At 41.6% G+C, this 23,676-nt stretch overlaps 2 protein-coding genes across 2 annotated transcripts; one reads left to right on the top strand and one right to left on the bottom strand.

Moving 5' to 3' along the window:
• Positions 1–3,944: 3,944 nt before the first annotated feature.
• On the bottom strand, positions 3,945–23,674 carry PEX2 (peroxisomal biogenesis factor 2). Its single transcript, XM_048841012.2, has 2 exons — positions 23,454–23,674; positions 3,945–4,963 (listed from the first exon to the last, which is right to left on the bottom strand). The coding sequence occupies exon 2, from the start codon at positions 4,944–4,946 to the stop codon at positions 4,029–4,031; it is 918 nt and encodes a 305-aa protein (XP_048696969.1). The 5' UTR covers positions 4,947–4,963; positions 23,454–23,674; the 3' UTR covers positions 3,945–4,028.
• LOC142070707 (uncharacterized) lies at positions 15,178–16,652 on the top strand. The gene is made up of 2 exons (XM_075124652.1): positions 15,178–15,730; positions 16,113–16,652. Exons 1-2 carry the CDS (start codon positions 15,178–15,180, stop codon positions 16,649–16,651), a joined length of 1,092 nt encoding a protein of 363 aa, XP_074980753.1. The 3' UTR covers position 16,652.
• Positions 23,675–23,676: the final 2 nt, after the last annotated feature.

Below are 23,676 nucleotides of genomic sequence, written 5' to 3'. Positions count from 1 at the left end.
ACTTATAGGCAGTAATCAGGAAAAACACTAAGGGTGAGATCCACAAAGGGGGACTTAGGTGCTGTGATAGCATTGAAATGTCTAACTTTTAAGTGCCTAGAAAATCCTGGGAAATTCGTGATCCACAATGCCAAGTTAGGCACCAAGGCTACTTATATAATGAATGGGGAGAGATAAGTACCTTAGAATCTGATCAATAAAATCAGCACACTAGGCACAAAGCCATCTAAGCTAGACTCTGGGAGATACCAATGAGAGAGGTATGCACTAAGCCTTGCCCCTATCGTGGAGATAGCCCCCTAAACCCAGGCTGCAGGGAGGCACCTACTTCTCCTTGTGATCCACAAATGGGAACCTGGTGCCTGGACTGAGGCAGCTTATGCATGTAAACCACTTCTTGCAGGAATTGCTTATGCCCCTGTCTCTTAAACCAAAACAGCCAGAGGAGGAGCTGTTGCTGCCACGACTGCCCTTATAACTTTTAGCTCCATGGTTAGAGAACTTGCCTGGAATGTGAGAGACCCAGTTTCAACTCCTGCCACTTTCTGCCAGAGGGGGAGCAAGGATTTGAAATGGGGTCACCTACTTCTCAGGACAGTGCTCTAACTGCTGAGCTATGGCATATTCTGACTGGGGGGAGCCCTCAATCTTTCCTGTTGAAGCTGTTCTGCTGTGCTCTACCCACTATCCTACAGGATCGTTCTCTTTCTTTCTCTCGCTGGTCTAATAACTGTTTAAATATTCATTCCCAGTGGAACAGTAGGAGGTAGGTAAGGGGAGATAGACCCTGGATTTGCGCCCTGCCCCTGCTCCAATCACTCTTTCACTATTTATCTACAATGGAACAACTTCAACAGGAGAGACTGAGGGACCCTCACATCAGAATAAGGCATAGTTCAGTGGCTCCTCGCTTGAGAGACAGAAGATGGGAGATTCCTGTTCAAATCTTTTTCTACTCCTCTGGGAGAAAAGAGGAATTTGAAACAGTGTCTCCTACATACCAGACAAGTGCTCTAACCACTGCTTCCTCTTCCAGCTGGATTTTAGATGGAACCCAATCTGGTAGACATGCTCGGTAGACATCTACTGGATCAGGCCCTGCATGCAACATAGGTGACCGAATAGCTATCTTGCCCTGGTTCAAGAGTTGTTTTAGGGATTGAAGCAGGAAATAGGCATCTGGACACCTAGACTGGGGAGTAGTGTGCTTGCCGCAGGGTCTAAAACCTAGCTGTCTAGACAGCAGAATGTTATTTGCTGAGTGAGTTTAGGTGCCTACAGGGTTAGGTGGTAGCCAAGCAGGAGTTTCATGGATGACAGTGGTATGATGCAAAGGGACTTAGGTGCCTAACTCCAGAGTTTAGCTGCCTAAATTTCATCATGCATCATACCTTAACAACTAATACATTTTGCATTTTTTAAAAAGGAAGCCCTGCAACAACTTACTTATACTCCAAACATTGCTGCCTAGGTTGAAACCTTCAAGTACTGTGTTCTTTATAGCTCTTCCCTCTCTGGCCTGGCATCTCTACTAGTTTGACATTTATTGCTAGTATGTCAGAGTTTCTTAAAAAGGTATTTATAAATAGTTCTATGAATATGTCATAATGCTGTCAAAATATGTGGCTTAAAACTTGAATTATGATTAAGGTTTGTAGGGTGGTTTAACAGTTAGCATGGCAGTTCCACAAGGAATCAAAATTCTTTTTTCCCCAGGTTAGCAGGGAACAGGAGATGAAGTTATTTCAAAGGAGCAAGGTAAACTGACTGCAAAGGCAGCAGTATCCAGCCCTGTTGTGAGAAAAGAGTGATGCACAAGTGGTTGGGTGGGTGAAGAGACATGGGTGTCACAGAATCTCAGTCTCTCTCAGAAGTATGGGTAGGAAGAAAGCACCACATATACAGTGTTCTGTAATTGTGGAATGTTTGTTTCTCTGTACGTTGGATAGTAATTGCTAGAGAGAATCTTTAGCAATCTGAATATGGGAATTTACAATAACCCAGCAAGCTAAAGGGAAGGTCAGCAGAAGTTAGTGCTACTTGAACGCTTGAGATAAATGTTAAGTTACAATTTCAGATTATTGGCTTGATAGTGTTCCTTTAAAGGAAAACATCCTTTTGGCTTTGTGATGGGGTGTATCTACCTGCACTGGCCCCACAAGGGTTAACTGTGTATTGCAGGCTGAGGAAACCACACCCCTCCATCTCTGCTGGGCATTCTCAGTCTGGAGAAAGGGTATAAAGGGAAGCAGCCGACCTGAGGACAGATGCATATTGTGAGCTCCCTCCACAGACCTGCTGGAGCCTCAGTTCACAGAGGACAGTCATGCCAAATCCCAGGTGGATACCAGCCAGCCAGTGTGACCTGGGAAGGGAGTCGCTGCAGACTTAACAACCAGACTACCCCCGAGGACCCATGGACTGCTGTACTAGGAGACCAGGTAGGAAGTATCCCAGAGGAAAAAATATACCAGTCTGGTCATAGGACCGGGAGACTCGTCAGCAGGTTTTGGTACATTCAGGCATGCTGACGTGCGATAAGGAGTAGAAACTAGCTAAATGGTATATAGTAATAAAGGCTGATCTCTTCTGAGTTTTGATAGAAGTTTTCTGGTACAGGGTACTTGTAACTGGTATAAGTTCTAGGCATTGGTTCACTCCACAGCTGCACTGGTTACTCTGGCACTATAACTGTTCTAACTGCAGATGAACAACAGAACTCTACCCAAAGGTTTAGTTTAAAAAAGTTGACTGAAAAAAAATAAAAGTTAAAAATAAGGGATTCAGACTATGTTGTAATACAAAATATCAGCAGACCTTTTGTTTTAATTATATACACCTTTTAGATGGCAGTTTAATTAGTGATATTTTATCCATACAGTAAGTGAACAAACATAACAAAAGGTAGTTATTCTTTGGATAGATCACAAATTAGCTGAATTTTTCTTCTGATATCTTTAGGCAAGACATACATTTTAGGAATTTTCTTTTGTCACCTAATACAGCAACAGTTAAGATCCTATTTGAAAACATAACATATATGAAATTTAAGTGTTAAAGGGAAGCTGCCAAATACTGAAGTTTTAGCTCCAGAATTTCCTCCCTTAAAAATATTAACCCAGTGGCAACTGTCTTCTCAACAGGGGGAGGATGTGGAAATCTTGGCTCCTCAATGGTTGTTTTGATTTCACCTAACTACAAAGTAAAAAAATAAAATAAAAATAAAATCTAGTATTGCTAAGGAAAAAAACCCACACAAAACATGTTATTTATGAGACCTTCAGAGTTTGGTGCTCTGCTATTGCAGAGCTGCACTGATAATATCCAGTGAAATTGTGGTACAACAATTGAAATAACGAAACAAAGAGACCCATGTTCATCACTGTGGTATATGAAGGCTATACTAAAATGTTCATAAAGGCAACAAAAGTACCCTATGATTTATATAATAGATTAGGGTGGTATCCACTTAGTATCCTGAAAGAATAGATGCATTTGGCTGGGACAATCAGGAAACAGATTCACTGCAATGAATTTAAACTGACAATGCTGGATTAATGGTGCACAGTGGCAAAAACTGTTTAAAAAAAAAAGTTACTTTTAAGCCTATTCTCAGTAATGAGTGAACATGAATTGTTTTTTGCTGATATATCCTGCTGTGCAGCTCTCCATTTTCTTTAGGTGGTCTCACCACTTTATTATAGATGCTAATGAGTTACTTACCTCAAAAGTAGTTCACAGGGAATGTCTTCTATGGTGATTACATAAAGCAGTTGATGAAATATGCGGATAGCTACCAACAATATAATCGCATGAATCTTTGATTATAATTGGAATAATTGCTAAATTACAATTTTATATTAGTATATGGAAACTAATGTCAATACGGACTTTATTATATCACAGACATAAGACCGAGAAAGATCAAACTGCTGTAAACAAAATGACAATATGATCAATTTAATAGTGGTTCTGAATATTATACAGTTTACTCTAAAGTATGTGCTTCAAGTGCACCACAAAAAACTCTAGAGTGTGTGAACTTCTGTCATTTCAATCTTGTATTTCAATGGCTGAAGATTGTATACCTCTGTACCACACTTGGGACAGGTAAAATACATGTCAAATAAGCAGTTGCTTTTAATACAATAGTAGCAGAAAACATGTGAGCAGCCTATGGTATGAGGCATAGTTGGCCACTCCCCACATACAGAACATTCCTTGCAATGTGCTGCTAAAGTGTTTTCGCTACTGGAAAAAACTGCAATAGGCAAAGACCAAGATGAAATTTTGAGTTTGAGCTTTTGCATGTTAATGAGTGGTAGAAGATAGATTAGAAATTCAGCAAAGCCATGCCATAAAAGTTCCCTGTTCATGTATTCAAATCCTATTTGACGAACATTCTGAGGCCTACAAAAGACAGATCTAATTCCTAAAATACGTTCGGTAAGTGTTGCAAATTTTCCCTTCTGAAGGAAAATCAGAAAGTTCAGTAGTCCACAAAGTTTTAAAAGTCCAGCTACAAAATTAATGAAATGCTTGATTCTGCAGAATGACTCTAGTTGGCGACTGCTGAATAAATCATAGCATCTTTCTTCCAACCACCTTCCACCAACAGTGCAGATAAGATACCATAACTTCTGGTGTTTGCTCAATGGCTGATATTTCTGTGTTTGAGATAAGTCATTCTTGTATTGAATATTCAGAATAGTCTGTCCCACAGTTGCATTCTTAGAATAGATGGTGAATCTCCACAAGAAAAGACATAAAAATGCTTTTACTTCTGGTTCAATGTGAGCCAACAGCCCCGGTTTAAATCCATGAAAACAGCTGGAAAACTGGGACCAAACTAGCTGCTCCAAGGCTTTGTTTAGTTCAAGAGCATCCATCTGACTTATTCTGAGCACAGGGTTCACTCTTTCTGAATTATTGCCATTGGAAGCCATGTCTTCACCACAGCTTTCTAGGAATAAACACAGATAAGCTTATAGTATAAATTTAACATTTTGTATTGTTTATACTTGTCTTTCAATACAGTTCATATAAAATTGTGAACAAAATTGAACAAGCAACAAAGCCATCGCTTTAGGAATTATTAACAATATTACACACTGCAACCAGCACCATTCAAGAAGTGTCATATTAATAACATAACTTTAGTCTTAAAATTACTTAAACTGCACTATTATTCCACACAGTAACACAGCTGTATCCTCTGAGCTATTCACAATACTAATCACACATTTAGTGCTTCACTGTAAGATTTAATGCATTGCCTGATGCTAGCAGAGTGATCAAATACTAAAATGAAGCAACAGTAATTGTAAAACAGTACAGTGGTTTATGGAATTTAATGTGGCAAATAGGTATAGTAAGTAAACTCTTGGGGGAAAGTAGTGAAGACAAACCTTGCCATATCAACACATCATAAGCTGCTGATAAACTATATAATATAGAAGATATTAGGAGATCTGAGAAATATGCATAGAAGAAATATGAAATTTAAACAAGTTGGGGATGATAAAGCCTTGAAAACAAAGACAGTGATATTTAAAAAATGCTAAAAGGATCAAATAAATATTCAGCACTCACACAGAAATTATCTTACAATATATCTGTGATGCCTGCATGTATTTTCTAATCTCTTTTGACAGGTGCAGGGTTTTGCTACCAGTTGTATAACAATTTTTCTGGCAAGATGATTAATGTATGCTGGTAACATCAACTAATGTGTACTCTTTTCCTGCCTGAGTATTAGAATGAAAAATAAAGTTATCCAAAAAAAATAGCTTGGTGCATATGTGATCATATTAACAATTCTGTACAATGGGAAAACAGTAGTATACAGTGCAAAGGCAAAGTAATCTTGTATAAAAGTCATGGCATAACGTGTCTCAGATATGCAGGATTTCGCTGTGGGGTGCCTGATGTAGTGGTCCTTTACACTGAGCTACAACAAATAAAAATGAGTTGCTAGGAGGCCTAGTGATCTAATAAGTGCACAGGTTGCTCCCACAGATTTGGGGTTTTAAACTGGGTTCCTCGCAAAGCAGACCAATAGGACTTATTGCACTGTGGAGGTAGCATGTTCAGTTGCTTTAGAAAAGTGGGATAGGAACAGAATGAGTCTCTCCAGAGAGCAAAAGCCTGAAATGGAATTTACCAATTTCAGAAGGAGCTGCTTCCAGTCCTTATTTGTTAGACAGAAAGTTGCCATAAGAAGTTTTTTTTTTTTTTTTTTAAGAGGTGAATGAATTCTCCTTGAGCTCAAACACCCCCCCCCCCCCCACCCCCGGGGGGGGGGGGGCAGGGGAGAGGAGGAGGAATGGGCGCAGGTAGGGAGAAAAATACTGGCAAAACCGTAACAACTTCAAAAGTTTTTTAAAAAAAAAGTGATCTGCAATTCAAAGCCCAAATTACAAAAACTTTAGAGCAGTATTCCTTTCTGTACCTATTGGGAGACTTAGTAATATCGCAAGTAACACACTGTTGAAACAAATCTTGCAGTAGATGTGATTAGTTTTTCCATGTGTGCGCGATTAAAATAAAGGAGGAGATGGGGGGGAGGGACAAACAACAACAAAAAAAACCCACATCAAGATGTTGGCATGCAAAGCTTTTCTTGTTGCCTATGGGTATATCTAATCCTCAAGCTTGGGGTGTAATTCCTAGCTCAAGGAGACATACTTTGTATTAGCTCTGATGAAACTAGCACACTAAAAATAGAGTAGTTGTGGTGGCATGAGCAACAGGAGAGGCTAGTCAGCCTGAGTATGTACTTGTCTGAGATGATGGGCACATATTTGAGGAGACTAGCCATTCCCGCTGCTTGCGCTGCCATGAAGTGTAGTCAGACTCTATGGCAGTAGCTAAGAATTCTTCCGTTAAGTCCTGGAAAAAATATATATATGGTACTTCTAGATAATGTAAGCCATGACAGACCACATCTATTAACATGGGCTCTTATCCAGCAAACCACTTAAGCACATGCATAACTTTGACTTTAATGGGACTATTCACATGCTTAAAGTTATGCACACACTTAAGTGCTTTGTTGGATTGGGGCCATATCTCGCACTCATTACCATCCATCACTACAACTGTGTTGAAGAAGCCTGCACTTAACCAGGGTTATTTGGACATTTAGAATGTATATAAAAGGCAAGATTCTGAAGTTGCTGCCATTGATTTCAATGTTATCTATACGTGAACATCAAAAGGGTAGAATTTGAAATGCCTACTCCCATGTGAATGCTAAATATATATGAGAATCACAATGGTCTTGTGGCTAACTTTTGTTGAAATAATAAGCCTCCACTCCGCATATTTCCTGTTTTGCAGGAATGGTGGTTTCTTATTTTACTGTTTTTATCCACTTATTTTTAAACAGTGCTAACATAAAAGGTCTCCTTTGATTACTTTCCCTTGCCCAACAACGAAGTTATTTCAATGCTTTGTTACACTTGTACTTCATATTGTTTTCACAGATACTGGCCTTACCACTGGAACAAATATGCAGCCTGGTGTCTGTACCAATCAATCAGTAAATAAATAAATAAAATTACACAGCCCACAGGTACCATCTTTCAGCTTGTATTTTTTTTCCCCATTGCAATTCTTCACTTCATATTCTTCTGTTTTATACAGATCTCACCAAGAAACTTGTTTTCCTCCATGCCACCTAATTAACTTCCATTTCTCCTTGTCCCTACTGCTTGTTATTCTCTTCTCATCATCTTGCTTTAGAACATTTTAAACTAGTGAAGGGACCAGAATTGTATGCCCAATAATAATAAATAAAGACAAACACCAGTGTTTCATTTAAGTATATCACTAGGCTAGGAGTATGTGAAGGGAACACTTAAGGCAATAAAAAAATAAAAAAAAAAATAAAAATCAAGAACAGTATAGTGCATTCTACTAAAATCAGTGTGATTAAGTTGTTACATAAATATGTTTAAGGCAAAAGGATTTAAAACTAAATATTAAGGTCTCCTGCTGACATTTTATCACCACAGCCAATTGCGTTTGTTTCACAGAAAAAAAACCACCCTTGAAAAATCAGTTTTCCAATAATATAAAGTCTTTTCTTTCCTTAAATAAGCCCATGCTTTGCTTTCTTTAGTTTATATATATATATATATATAAATGAATCTCTTGTACAGTGCATTCCAAATACAAATTGTATATCACAAAGAAAATAGGAATTTCTCCAAGTAGATTTTAATGCTGTTATTGAGTATTGTACAAATTATGAATGAATATATTTTATTTAGAAACATGTTATTGACAGAAATCTATCAATAGTAATGTGAGTATTGTCAAGGGCCTGTCAATATTAATGTAATTATGATTAAGGGGATAACATGGATTTTAGCTATAATACCAAGTAACATCTCCTACATTGCTGCTATCAATATAAGCATTATTATTGACCTGTTCTGAGACACTCAGTACTAGATGTATTACCATTAGGCATATTTGTCAATGCATGCTGCCTACAAAAATTCTACGTTAAATTTACAGGCCTATAAAAACTTTGTCAGCAGAAACTCACGAATCCAAGTCATCTCTAGGGCGTCATTCCCCCTCCCGGCTATTCCATTGTAATAAACTAATTTCCACTGTTCCAATGTCACTGCCATCTTGCTCCTACTTTTCTAGTATAATTAACAGAAATATTGCATTTACATATTATTTCTATGCAAAAGCTTCAAGATTTTAAGATATTTAACAGTTTTTAAAAATGTTCAAATGAAAACATTTTTGAAATGGTTCTGTTCACAACTATTAAACTAGTTCACAACTATTAAAAACCTCATTTAGAATGTGATCTGGCATGCTTTAAATTAGTAGGATCATTCCTGTTGACATATATGGGTTCAGGATTGAGCAGTTTAAAGTGATCTCTCTTCTGCAGCAAATAGAGTTACAGTCTTCATATCATAAAAAAAATTAGAGGAGACAAAACAATGGCATCCTGATGGAATTGAGGAGGATACCTGTTCCAGAAAAAAATTGCAAATACTGGCACTGGAAAACAAGTTCATAAAACTTTCTGTACTCATTAGCACAACCCTTCATTAGTATACACTGGTATACAGGAGTTCAAGATAAGAAAATATAAAAAGTAGCCAGTGTCCAAACATTTACATTTTAATATCTTAATCATTAAATCGCAAAGGAATGCAGTCCACACCATGGTCTGTCAACTAGAACTATCAGCCCCAGATAGTACCCAATAAAACCAAAAGTGAATCACACCCCTTGCATGGAAGAAGGACCTCAAACTCACTTCAAACACTACCCATCCTGAGATTGGTGCTGGTGGGGAGGGTTGGCAGGGCTAGCAGACTCACGACTGGGCTCCAAGCAGCTTCCAGAAAGCAGCTGGTATGTCCCTGCTGCTCCAAGGCCCACAGCATTTGTGCAGGCAGTGGGCCAGATTCTGCTATAAATCCAAAATATGTTCACTGTTCATCTTCAGGTCTAGCCAATGAAGCACATTGCTTTTAAAAGTACAGTACTTTCTTTTAATGTAAGTAATGCATGTCTGTCCATTTCATCTTTTTTTGTTATTGAATGTATCATTTATTTGGATAAGATATCAAAACTGCATGTGTGCCTAATTTGTGCCTGGCATCACTAGTCAGACTTAGCTGGCTACTTGTTGATATACGGAATTTGCTCATCTCACTCAATGCACACACTTTTTTTTTTTTTAAAAAGTTTAGTCTGTTGTAGTCATTGCCAAGAGATCCTGAAATGGTCTCTGATTGAATAGTCATAAGATGATATACTTATTTTGACCCAAAACTGTCTACTGGTGATCTTTTGTTTCATGTTAATTTCAAGTGGAAGCTTAAATTATCATCAATTTTTTTCTCTTAAGAGGCAGAAAGAAGGTAGAATTTAATAAAGGTAAGATCTATTTCCTCCCCTATTTTGAATATATTTTGTTGCAATACAGCATGGGTGAAAATGAGGTCCAGGCCTTGTATTTTTTCCTTGGTAAACTCATTTTAAAATAGGTAGGTACTTTGTTCATGTTTCCTTAGGTTTCTTGGCATTGATGGAGTATAGTACATAACCTTCTTGAACTTCTTCTTCCCCCCAGAATTCTCTTTCAAGATGCCAGTGGCAAAAAACAGTAGCATTTGCTAAATTTTCTGAACCCCTATTTTAATCTTATAGACACACTTGACCTTCTCCTGTCTTTAAAAGGCCATCTCTTGACTTGCCACTGCCATAGTTAGTGTTACTGTACAGAAGGAGGTCCAGGGATTAAAAATGGTAGTATCAACATCAGAATGCAGGAAAGTACGTCTCCCATCCTATGCTAAGAAGTCTCTGGAGGAGGCAGAATGGTGTATAGTATAAGTTTTAATTTAGGTTATCCATAGGTCCACATTTGTTTCATATGAATCTTGAATTGCAATAAATGTCATTGACCCAGTTCTCTGCATGTGACTCACTGACTCCTTTATGAAATAAAGTTACATCTGAAAAGATTATGTCCAAAGAACATTAACAGTCTCAAGAACATTCTGATTCAAGGTGAAAGCTTCCTCTTTAAACACCTTGTTGATTTTAAGCTGCATTATCAAACTGATTGTTGACCTTATAACACTTAGCTTTTGTTCACATTAAATTCCGCCTCTTCCCTTGTCAAATAGTTTTTTCTAAATGCACCAGAAGAGAGGTTTATTTTACTTTTAGGGTGTGACCATACAGAATTTAGAGAGTCTATTAAACAGTCAGTTCTGAATTAGAATTATCTGTACATGAAAGTGAAAATATCTGTATTTAACCCTAAATTTTAAGCCCTTTGTTTTTGTGGGTTAATCATGCATAATATTAAAAGTATTTTTTCTAGTTTATATCTAAAAAGTGTCACCTGAAAAATAACTCTTAAGGAATGAATATGATAATTTTATGATAAAAAAGTACCAAATTAATTTAAGTTTTTGAACTCCAAAATCATGTAGGGCAGACCCATTTCTAATGCTCAATGATCCGCCACTGTGAACCGTTCTGTGACATCACATCTACCAGAAACCCCATTAATCCTTGCATAGTTTTAAAATGCATCCCAAGGTCCAGTACTTGAGAAGTGAAGCATAGCCTCTATGATCTTTAGTTTGAGCAATCTGGACATACTTTGCCATATCAAAAAAGAGTATAAAGCTTCTCAAAGTGATCTTTATTAACTACATTGTGTTGTTCAGCTGTCTGATGCCATTTTACCATCATTAATGTAGGTGTTTGCATCCCCTGAAAAGAATAAAGGCAGCAAGTCTAAGTCCTGATTCATCCAGATGCTTACGCATATGCTTGACTTTAAGCAGGTGTGTACTCACACCAACTTTAATTTTCCTGGATAGTCATGGTGTCCACCTTATATTGGAGAATACATATTTTTTATTTGTAGTTGCTGCTCTTACACATGATCATGTGGAATTTTTTTTTTTTTTTAAAACACTACCAGTGACAGTTTTGGGTCTTTTAAATGCCTATTTTTTTTTCCAAATCCCGACTAACTGGTGGACTTTATGTAGAATAAGGATTTCAATGAACAAACCACATGCCAGAATCAGGAACTTAGGAGCTCATGCAACTCTCATGAATCTGTGAAGTGACTCATATTGACTTTAATGCAAGTTAGACTGGAAAATTTAAACAAAGTAAGGGCTGAGAGACAAAATACATATTAAACTGATAATAGATATCGAATAGTGCTGTCGATTAAGTGCAGTTAACTCACGCCATTAATTTTTTTGAGTTAATCACAGTTTTAATTGCATTGTTAAACAGAATACCAATTGAAATTAGAATATTTTATAATATAATTTCAATTACAACACAGAATACAAAGTGTGCACTGTACACTTTGTATTATTATAACCATATTTGCACTGTAAAAATTAACAGAATAGTATCTCTCAATTCACCTCATAAAAGTACTATAATGCAATCTCTATTGTAAAAGTGCAACTTACAAATGTAGATTTTTGTTACATAACTGCACTCCAAAAAAAAGTAAAATTTTAGTGCCGACAAGTCCACTCAGTCCTACTTCTTTTTCAGCCAATTGCTTAAGAAAAATAAGTTTGTTTATATTTACGGGAGATATGCTGCCTGCTTCTTATTTACAATGACCTGAAAGTGAGAACAGGTATTCGCATGGCGCTTCTGTAGCCAGCATTGCAAGGTATTTACATGCCAGATATACTAAACGTTTGCTTGCCCGTTTTTGCTTTGGCCACCACTTCAGAGGACATGGTTCCATGTTGATGACACTCATAAAAAACACATTAAATAATTTGTGACTGAACTCCTTGTGGGATAATTGTATGTCTCCTTCTCTGTTTTACCTGCATTCTGCCATATATTTCATGTTATAGAAGTCTTGGATGATGACCCAGCACATGTTCTTAAAATGAAGAACATTTTCCCTGCAGATTTCACAAAATGCAAAGAAGGTACCAATTTGAGATTTCTAAAGACAGCTATAGTACTCAACCCAAGGTTTAAGAATCTGAAGTGCCTTCCAAATTCTGAGAGACACAAGGGGTAGAACATGCTTTCAGAAGTCTTAAAAAGCAATACTCCGATGCGGCAGCTACAGAATCCAAACCACCGAAAAAGAAAAATCAGCTTTCTGCTGGTGGCATCTGACTCAGATGATGAAAATGAACATGTGGCAGGCTGCACTGCTTTGGATCATTATCAAGCAGAACTCGTCATGAGCATGGACACATGTCCTCTGGAAAGGTGGCTGAATCATGAAGGGACATATGAATCTTTAGTGCATCTGACACGTAAATACCTTGGCTACAAAAGTACCACGCAAACACATGTTCTCACTTTCAGGTGACACTGTAAACAAGAAGTGAGCAGCATTCTCCTGAAAATGTAAACAAACTTGTTTGTCTTAGCAATTGGCTGAAAAAGAAGCAGAACTAAGTGGACTTGTAGGCTCTAAAGTTTTACACTGTTTCATTTTTGAATGCAGTTATTTTTTGTACATAATTCTACATTTGTAATTCAACTTTCATTATATAGTACTTTTCAATTCATCTCTTTTTTTTTAGTGTAATCAAAAATAAATCTGAAGTGAGCACAGTATACTTCGTATTCTGTGTTGTAATTGACATCAATATATTTGGACATGTAGAAAACATCCAAAAACATTTAAATAATGTTATTCCATTGTTTAACAGCACGATTAATTGTGATTAATTTTTTTAAATTGCTTGACAGCCCTAATATAGAACCATCACACCTTTTAAACTTTTATTAGTATTCCTCTCCTCTTTGATTAGTCAAAAAGTTCTCCATTAATATTTGTTCCATTTACCTTATAGCTGTTTAACAGTCACATGGACAATAAATCATCATCTATTGGAATCATAAGCTAGACAAGCAATATAATGGCTGCTTCAGCAGATCTAAGTTGTGCACACAAATATAGTTAGCAAGAGCCAAACAGCGTGCACTGAGTGACATAAGCAGAATTGTTTCTAGCCAGTGCTGTTAACATTTCTGTTACCATTTTCTACACTAGCTTGAGGCAACAGAATTGTGTGGGTAAAAGAGTCTCAGTGTGCAGGATCAGAAACTATTCTAAAATTTTCCTCTTAACTGTAAAGGCCTTCCTTCCAAGTATTTTACCAATGCTTTTGGCACTACATCTTTTTACACGAGTAGTTCCAATTTAGTTTCATTTTAGTAATATTCAATTGATCGTTTTTACCGTTTCTTTTGTGGGGTACATAGAATGGCAGAAACGTCAGAATACTGCCTAAATTGGTAGGCAAAATGGAGGAAATAAATAAGATGTTTGCAAAATACACACATTTATACAGGCAGTCCTCGACTTTATGACGTTTGACTTATGATGAATGGCACTTACGTTTCTGAATTGACCCCCTGATTTGACTTCGACGATTAGTTTAGACTTTGACGCTCGGTCCCACAATGGAGTGTACTGCGGTTCCGAGTTACGACTTACGACGCAATGTTCAGGAACCAACTGTGTCGTAAGTCCAAGCACTGCCTGTATAGCTAAGAAAACACTTTAAGGGAGGTGCCATGGGCTTAGTAGAGGAAGAACATTCCTGTACACCTAGCCCTAACTCATTTTCTTATAAAAATTCCACTTGGATTAAGATGGAATATTGTGCGCTGGACAACACGCTTCAAATAGGTTCGTTCAAACTGATGTACATGAAAGGAAATGTCACTACATTTAAGTGGTCTGAAAACAAGGCTATTGTGGAGAAACTAAATGAATTCTTTGCTTTGGTCTTCATGGTTGAGGATGTGAGGGAGATTCCCAAACTTGAACCATTCTTTTTAGGTAACAAATCCGAGGAACTGTCCCAGATTGTGTTGTCAATAGAGGAGGTTTTGGAACAAAGTGATGTATTTAATAGTAATAAATCACCAGGAGGTCAAATATGAAACTGAAGAAAAATTAACTGTGGTACATAACTTATTGCTTAAAATCAGCTTCTGTACTAGATAACTGCAGGATAGCTGTTGTAACAAAATTTTTTTTTTAAAAGGCTGCAGAGGCTATCCTGGCAATTATAGAGCAGAAAACCTAACTTGAATACCAGGAAAATTGCTTGAAACTATAGAAAAGAGTTCGCAAAAAGAAAAGGAGTACTAGTGGCACCTTAGAGACTAACCAATTTATTTGAGCATAAGCTTTCGTGAGCTACAGCTCACTTCGAAGTGAGCTGTAGCTCACGAAAGCTTATGCTCAAATAAATTGGTTAGTCTCTAAGCCCTGGTCTACACTAGGACTTTAGGTCGAATTTAGCAGCGTTAAATCGATTTAAACCTGCACCCGTCCACACAATGAAGCCCTTTATTTCGACTTAAAGGGCTCTTAAAATCGATTTCCTTACTCCACCCCTGACAAGTGGATTAGCGCTTAAATCGACGTTGCCGGCTCGAATTTGGGGTACTGTGGACACAATTCGATGGTATTGGCCTCCGGGAGCTATCCCAGAGTGCTCCATTCTGACCGCTCTGGACAGCGCTCTCAACTCAGATGCACTGGCCAGGTAGACAGGAAAAGAACCGCGAACTTTTGAATCTCATTTCCTGTTTGGCCAGCGTGGCAAGCTGCAGGTGACCATGCAGAGCTCATCAGCAGAGGTGACCATGATGGAGTCCCAGAATCGCAAAAGAGCTCCAGCATGGACTGAACGGGAGGTACGGGATCTGATCGCTGTTTGGGGAGAGGAATCCGTGCTATCAGAACTCCGTTCCAGTTTTCGAAATGCCAAAACCTTTCTGAAAATCTCCCAGGGCATGAAGGACAGAGGCCATAACAGGGACCCGAAGCAGTGCCGCGTGAAACTGAAGGAGCTGAGGCAAGCCTACCAGAAAACCAGAGAGGCGAACAGCCGCTCTGGGTCAGAGCCCCAAACATGCCGCTTCTATGATGAGCTGCATGCCATTTTAGGGGGTTCAGCCACCACTACCCCAGCCGTGTTGTTTGACTCCTTCAATGGAGATGGAGGCAATACAGAAGTAGGTTTTGGGGACGAAGAAGATGATGAGGAGGAGGTTGTAGATAGCTCACAGCAAGCAAGCGGAGAAACCGGTTTTCCCGACAGCCAGGAACTGTTTCTCACCCTAGACCTGGAGCCAGTACCCCCCGAACCCACCCAAGGCTGCCTCCTGGACTCAGCAGGCGGAGAAGGGACCTCTGGTGAGTGTACCTTTTAAAATGCTATACATGGTTTAAAAGCAAGCATGTGAAAGGATTACTTTGCCCTGGCATTTGCGGTTCTGCCTTTGCAAAAGGTTTCTGGGGAGGGCAGCCTTATTTCGTCCTTCATGGTAGGACACTTTACCACTCCAGGCCAGCAACACGTACTGGGGAATCACTGTAGAACAAAGCATTGCAGTGTATGTTTGCTGGCATTCAACCAAAATCACGCGGTGGGAGGAGGCAAAATGCGACCTTGTAACGAAAGCACATGTGCTATGTATGTAATGTTAACAGCAAGGTTTACCCTGAAAGAGTGTAGCCACTGTTTTATAAAATGTGTCTTTTTAAATACCGCTGTCCCTTTTTTTTTCTCCACCAGCTGCATGTGTTTCAATGATCACAGGATCTTCTCCTTCCCAGAGGCTAGTGAAGCTTAGAAAGAAAAAAAAACACACTCGCGATGAAATGTTCTCCGAGCTCATGCTGTCCTCCCACACTGACAGAGCACAGACGAATGCGTGGAGGCAAATAATGTCAGAGTGCAGGAAAGCACAAAATGACCGGGAGGAGAGGTGGAGGGCTGAAGAGAGTAAGTGGCGGGCTGAAGAGAGGGCTGAAGCTCAAAGGTGGCGGCAGCGTGATGAGAGGAGGCAGGATTCAATGCTGAGGCTGCTGCAGGACCAAACCAGTATGCTCCAGTGTATGGTTGAGCTGCAGCAAAGGCAGCTGGAGCACAGACTGCCACTGCAGCCCCTCTGTAACCAACCGCCCTCCTCCCCAAGTTCCATAGCCTCCACACCCAGACGCCCAAGAACGCGGTGGGGAGGCCTCCGGCCAACCAGCCACTCCCCCACAGAGGATTGCCCCAAAAAAAAAGAAGGCTGTCATTCAATAAATTTTAAAGTTGTAAACTTTTAAAGTGCTGTGCTTAAAGTGCTGTGTGGCATTTTCCTTCCCTCCTCCACCACCCCTCCTGGGATACCTTGGTAGTCATCCCCCTATTTGTGTGATGAATGAATAACGAATGCATGACTGTGAAGCAGCAATGACTTTATTGGCTCTGCAAGCAATGATTAAAGGGAGGAGGGGAGGGTGGTTAGCTTACAGGGAAGTAGAGTGAACCAAGGGGTGGGGGGGGTTCATCAAGGAGAAACAAACAGAACTTTCACACCGTAGCCTGGCCAGTCATGAAACTGTTTTTCAAAGCTTCTCTGATGCGTACCGCGCCCTCCTGTGCTCTTCTAACCGCCCTGGTGTCTGGCTGCGCGTAACCAGCAGCCAGGTGATTTGCCTCAACCTCCCACCCCGCCATAAACGTCTCCCCCTTACTCTCACAGATATTGTGGAGCACACAGCAAGCAGTAATAACAGTGGGAATATTGGTTTCGCTGAGGTCTAAGCGAGTCAATAAACTGCGCCAGCGCGCCTTTAAACGTCCAAATGCACATTCTACCACCATTCTGCACTTGCTCAGCCTGTAGTTGAACAGCTCCTGACCACTGTCCAGGCTGCCTGTGTACGGCTTCATGAGCCATGGCATTAAGGGGTAGGCTGGGTCCCCAAGGATACATATAGGCATTTCAACATCCCCAACAGTTATTTTCTGGTCTGGGAATAAAGTCCCTTCCTGCAGCTTTTGAAACAGACCAGAGTTCCTGAAGATGCGAGCATCATGCACCTTTCCCGGCCATCCCACGTTGATGTTGGTGAAACGTCCCTTGTGATCCACCAGAGCTTGCAGCACTATCGAAAAGTACCCCTTGCGGTTTATGTACTCGGCGGCTTGGTGCTCCGGTGCCAAGATAGGGATATGGGTTCCATCTATAGCCCCACCACAGTTAGGGAATCCCATTGCAGCAAAGCCATCCACTATGACCTGCACATTTCCCAGGGTCACTACCCTTGATATCAGCAGATCTTTGATTGCGTGGGCTACTTGCATCACAGCAGCCCCCACAGTAGATTTGCCCACTCCAAATTGATTCCCAACTGACCGGTAGCTGTCTGGCGTTGCAAGCTTCCACAGGGCTATCGCCACTCGCTTCTCAACTGTGAGGGCTGCTCTCATCTTGGTATTCATGCGCTTCAGGACAGGGGAAAGCAAGTCACAAAGTTCCATGAAAGTGCCCTTACGCATGCGAAAGTTTCGTAGCCACTGGGAATCGTCCCAGACCTGCAACACTATGCGGTCCCACCAGTCTGTGCTTGTTTCCCGAGCCCAGAATCGGCGTTCCACAGCATGAACCTGCCCCATTAGCACCATGATGTATGCATTGTCAGGGCCCATGCTTTCAGAGAAATCTGTGTCCATGTCCTGATCACTCACGGGACCGCGCTGACGTCGCCTCCTCGCCCGGTATCGCGTTGCCATGTTCTGGTGCTGCATATACTGCTGAATAATGCGTGTGGTGGTTAATGTGCTCCTAATTGCCAAAGTGAGCTGAGCGGGCTCCATGCTTGCCGTGGTATGGCGTCCGCACAGAAAAAAGGCGCGGAACGATTGTCTGCCGTTGCTCTGACGGAGGGAGGGGCGACTGACGACACGGCTTACAGGGTTGGCTTCAGGGAGCTAAAATCAACAAAGGGGGTGCCTGTACATCAAGGAGTATTTCAGGCAGGACTGCACGGAGGGTTCCAATAAGAAATGGTGCACCTAAGTTATCGTTGTTATTGGAACAAGGTTAGCCTGGCCTCTGATTGATACATGGCTAGATTTACCTCGCTGCACCTTCTCTGTGAGTGACTGCAGTGTGACCTAGAGGAATGAGTCCCCTAGACAGGGGAGGAGGCAAATGAGTACAAAACAAATCTGGTCTATTTCTTGTTTTGACCCACTCCATCTATCTTTTACATCTTTGGCTGGCAGCAGACGGTGCAGAAGGACTGCATGCCATCCACATCTCATGGCTGCTCGGCAGAAGATGGTACAGTACGCCTGCTAGCCATCCCCATCTCTTGCCTGCCTGGCAGAAGATGGTGCAATACGACTGCTAGCAATCCTCATCTCTTGCCTGCCTGGCAGAAGATGGTACAGTACGACTGCTAGCAGTCCGTATCGCCTGCCTGCTCACCATAAGACGGTTCAATAGGACTGACTGCAGGACTAAAGAGAATGACCTGGTCAAGTCACTCCAAATGTAGTCCCTGCGCCCATGTCTGCCCAGGCGCTCCCAGCCGACGTGGCCAGGAGCACCTCGGACACGATGAGGACGACTACCAGTCGTATTGCACCGTCTGCTGCCAGAAGGCAAGGGGTTGCTGCTACTGTGCAGCAAAGCCGTACCGCGTCTGCCAGCACCCAGGAGACATAGGGTGACGGTTACCTGAGCGGGCTCCATGCTTGCTGTGGTATGGCGTCTGCACAGGTAACTCAGGAAAAAAGGCGCGAAATGATTGTCTGCCCTTGCTTTCACGGAGGGAGGGAGGGAACGGGGGCCTGACGACACGTACCCAGAACCACCCGCGACAATGTTTTAGCCCCATCAGAGCGCTCCATTGTGACTGCTCTGGACAGCACTCTCAGATGCCCGATTGTTTGCCATTGCTCTGACGCTGGGAGGGGCGCTTACAGGGTTGGCTTCAGGGAGCTAAAATCAACAAAGGGGGTGGCTTTACATCAAGGAGTATTTCAGGCAGGACTTCACGGAGGGTTCCAATAAGAAATGGTGCACCTAAGTTATTGTCCTTATTGGAGCAAGAAGGTTAGCCTGGCCTCTGATTGATACATGGCTAGATTTACCTCGCTGCACCTTCTCTGTAAGTGACTGCAGTGTGATCTAGAAGAATGAGTCCCCTAAGACAGGGGAGGGGGGGAAGCAAATGAGTACAAAACAAATCTGGTCTATTTCTTGTTTTGACCCACTCCATCTATCTTTTACATCTTTGGCTGGCAGCAGACGGTGCAGAAGGACTGCATGCCATCCACATCTCATGACTGCTCGGCAGAAGATGGTACAGTACGACTGCTAGCAGTCCGTATCGCCTGCCCGCTCACCATAAGACGGTTCAATAGGACTGACTGCAGGACTAAAGAGAATGACCTGGTCAAGTCACTCCAAATTTAGTCCCTGTGCCCATGTCTGCCCAGGCGCTCCTGATCGACCTCACAGAGGCGACCAGGAGCACCTCAGACATGACGATGACGGCTACCAGTCGTACTGTACCGTCTGCTGCCACAAGGCAAGGGGTTGCTGCTACTGTGTAGCAATGCCGTACCGCGTCTGCCAGCACCCAGGAGACATAGGGTGACGGTTACCTGAGCGGGCTCCATGCTTGCCATGGTATGGCGTCTGCACAGGTAACTCAGGAAAAAAGGCGCGAAATGATTGTCTGCCCTTGCTTTCACGGGGGGAGGGAGGGAACGGGAGGCTGACGATATGTACCCAGAACCACCCGCGACAATGTTTTAGCCCCATCAGGCATTGGGATCTCAACCCAGAATTCCAATGGGCAGCGGAGACTGCGGGAACTGTGGGATAGCTACCCACAGTGCAACGCTCCGGAAGTCGACGCTTGCCTCGGTACTGTGGAAGCGCTCCGCCGAGTTAATGCACCGAATGCACTTAGAGCATTTTCTGTGGGGACACACACACTCGAATTTATAAAACCGATTTCTAAAAAACCGACTTCTATAAATTCGACCTTATTCCGTAGTGTAGACATACCCTAAGGTGCCACTAGTACGCCTTTTCTTTTTGCGAACACAGACTAACAAAACTGCTACTCTGAAACCTGTCATAGAAAAGAGTTATTAGACACACAGATGAACACAATATGTTGGGGAACACTTAACACTGCTTTTGTAAAGGGAGATTGGTGAGGCATAATCTATTGGAATTCTTTAAGGGAGTCAATAAGCATGTGAACAAGGATGATCCAATAGAAATAGAGTGTTTGGACTTTCAGAAAGCCTTTGTCAAGGTCCTTCACCAAAGCTCTTAAGTAAAGTTGGCAGTCATGGAATATAAGTGGGAAGGTCCTCATGGATCAGTAACTGGTTAAAAGATAGGAAACAAAGGGTAGGAATAAATGGTCAGTTTTCACAGCAGAGAGAAGTAAACAGCAGGGCCCCCAAAGGACCTGTTCAAGGGCCAGTGCTGTTCAACATATTCATAAATGATGTGGAAAAAAAGATAAACAGTGAGGTGGCAAAGATTGCAGACAATACAAAATTACTCAAAGCTAAGTCCAAAACTGATTGTGAAGAGTAACAAAGGGATCTCACAAAATCGGGTTACTGGGCAACAAAATGGCAGATGAAATTCAGTGATGATAAAGGCTTATTGAAAAACAATCCCAACCCCATATACAAAGTGATGGGGTCTAAATTAGCTCTTATGGCTCAAGAAGGTCATCTTGGAGTTATTGTGGATAGCTCTCTGAAAACATCCACTCAACATGCAGTGGTGGTCAAAAAAAACTAATAATGTTAGGAACCATTATGAAATGGATAGATAAGACGACAGAAATTTCATAATGCCACTATATAAATCCATGGTTCACCCACATCTTGAATATTGCATGCAGTTCTGGTCACCCCATCTCAAAAAAACAAAACAAAAACAAAAAAAAACCTGGAAAAAGTACAGAGAAGGATAACAAAAATGATTAGGAGTATGGAACAGCTTCAGTAGGAGAAGAGATTAAATGACTGGGATTATTTCAGCTTGGACAATAGACAACTAAGTGGGGATATGATAGAGGTCTATAAAATCATGAACGGCGCAGAAAAAGTGAATATGGAAGGGTTATTTACTCCTTCATGTAACACAAGAACCAGGGGTCACCCAATCACATTAACAGGCAGCAGGTTTAAAACAAACAAAAGGAAGTACTTCTTCATACAATGCACAGTCAATCTGTGAAACTCATTGCCAGGGAATTTTGTTAAGGCCAAAAGTATAACAAGGCTCAAAAAATAATTAGACAAGTTCACAGAGGGTAGGTCCATCAATGGCTGTTCACGAAGATGATCAGGGATACAACCCCATTCTCTGGGTGTCCCTCAGCCTCCGACTGCCAGTAGGTGGATGAAAGGGGATGATCCTTCGATAAATTTCCCTGTTCTGTTCATTCCCTCTGAAACATCAGCACCAACCACTGTCGGAAGACAGCATACTGTGCTAGATGGACTATTGGTCTGATCCAATATGGCTATTCTCATGTTCTTATTCTTTCTGAAGAAATAAGAGAAATTTAATTTTTTTGTTCCAAGATGATGCCTTTAAGATGCATATTAATAACTGTAGCGGATATTCCAATACGGATACTATTGCCTATTTCCATAAGGAGTGCTGGTGGTGGAGTTAAGTCATAGGTGTCGAACACTTGGTCTGCATATTGGATCTAGTGCTCCTGAAGGATCTATGTGGCCTGCATGATCTATTTAGAGTCTCCTGAAACATAATTAAAAAAAAAAAATTCTAGACATCATAGTTATAAAGTTAACCCTCTAACTGCAAAGAGAGAGTCTGTGGACAGCCTGAAACAATAGACTTCATGTATGAATTCCTTCACCCCAATTAATCTAATTGGAATATTAATTCCAGAGACCGATGTGACACTTAAATATAAATATTTAACAATTTTATTGATGATCACTTAATCAGATGAGCTGGTGAGGATGAATACTCGAATGGAAATTGGGAGCTACTGCACAGGAAGGAAAATAGAAGGTAGGAAGAGGGATATAAATAGAGAAAATAGGATGGGGAAAGAAGAAAAAAATATAGAAATTGACCTTATAAAGGGTAGAAATAATGGTGGTCCTAAATGTGAACATTTACCTACTGTGAGATGTGAGTTAATAACTAAAAGTTTAATTTACTACAGTCAGGCCATTTTCCCTGCACAAACAGTGCACCTCAATCTTTGTGCAAGTTTACCACTGATATAAAGGGCAGAAGTGGATGGAAAGAGCAATAGGATGGCGATTGCTACGGATTGAAGGGAATGTACAGTCCTAAATTTTTTAACCCTAGACTATAAATTTAAAACAGAATTCAGCTGACTCCAAAAATAAGTTTAACACTAGCAGGTTAAGGGATACCCAATGAATATGGTTTTAACACTCATACCCTACTCAACTGGTCATCAAGAGCCCAAGTGCTGTCTCAAGCATCAAGTGAAACCAGAAGGCAGCCATCCTCAGCAGAGAACAGCCCCAAAGTGTAAGGAGCATAGCAAAGACTACAACCCCAGCATGTAACAACACCCCACCTTAATCCTAAAGGCCTAGTGGTCAAAGACTACAGGACCTGGCTTGCAGGGTTCCCAGAGCTGCCACTTTGGACATGGCACATTCCTGGCTGGGCCCTGTAGTATCTCCATAGGCCTCCATCAAAGAGCAGTGGGCAGGAGACCAAAGGCTGCAGGGAAGAGCTAGACTAAGCTCTCCTGTCACCACTAGATTGTGACCTTTGCTGCCAGCCAGTCCCCAACTGGCATAGTGGGAAGCCTATAAAAACTGATGCCAGGCCCAAGTCTTTGACTAGGCCAGGGGCAGTTCTGGGGCCATTGGGGTGAACTTTTAGGGAAGTGGGGTTTCCTTCCTAGGTCTGAGAAAGAGAAACTTAAAATTCACTAATCAGCCCCCCCGCAAGACACTCCCGCTCCGGTCGCCCCTTGTCCCGCCACAGCTTCCCCTCCCCCACTGCCCCGCCGCGTCCTCCGTCTCCCCCGAACTCCTCAAACGGCTGCCCCCGCTGTGCCCCAGACTGACCTCCGCTGCCGTCCTGCCGGCTGCTGCCTGGCGCTGGGGAGAGGAGAACCTGAGCGTCCCTCTCGCCGCCTGCTGCTCCCACTCACCCGGCCGTGAGGTGCCAGGGCTGGGGCACGGGGGCCCGCCTCGCGACCAGGCCAGGCGCAGCTATTAACAGCAAGTTGCGACCCGGATCATGGAGCCCGCGCCCACTGCCTAGAACGGCCGTCACACAACGCAACAG

The sequence above is a fragment of the Caretta caretta genome, chromosome 2, assembly GCF_965140235.1.
Source record: "Caretta caretta isolate rCarCar2 chromosome 2, rCarCar1.hap1, whole genome shotgun sequence".
In the NCBI taxonomy this organism is placed as follows: domain Eukaryota; kingdom Metazoa; phylum Chordata; order Testudines; family Cheloniidae; genus Caretta; species Caretta caretta.
Note: the sequence above shows the minus strand (reverse complement) of the source record. Positions and strands in the feature narration are given on the sequence as shown.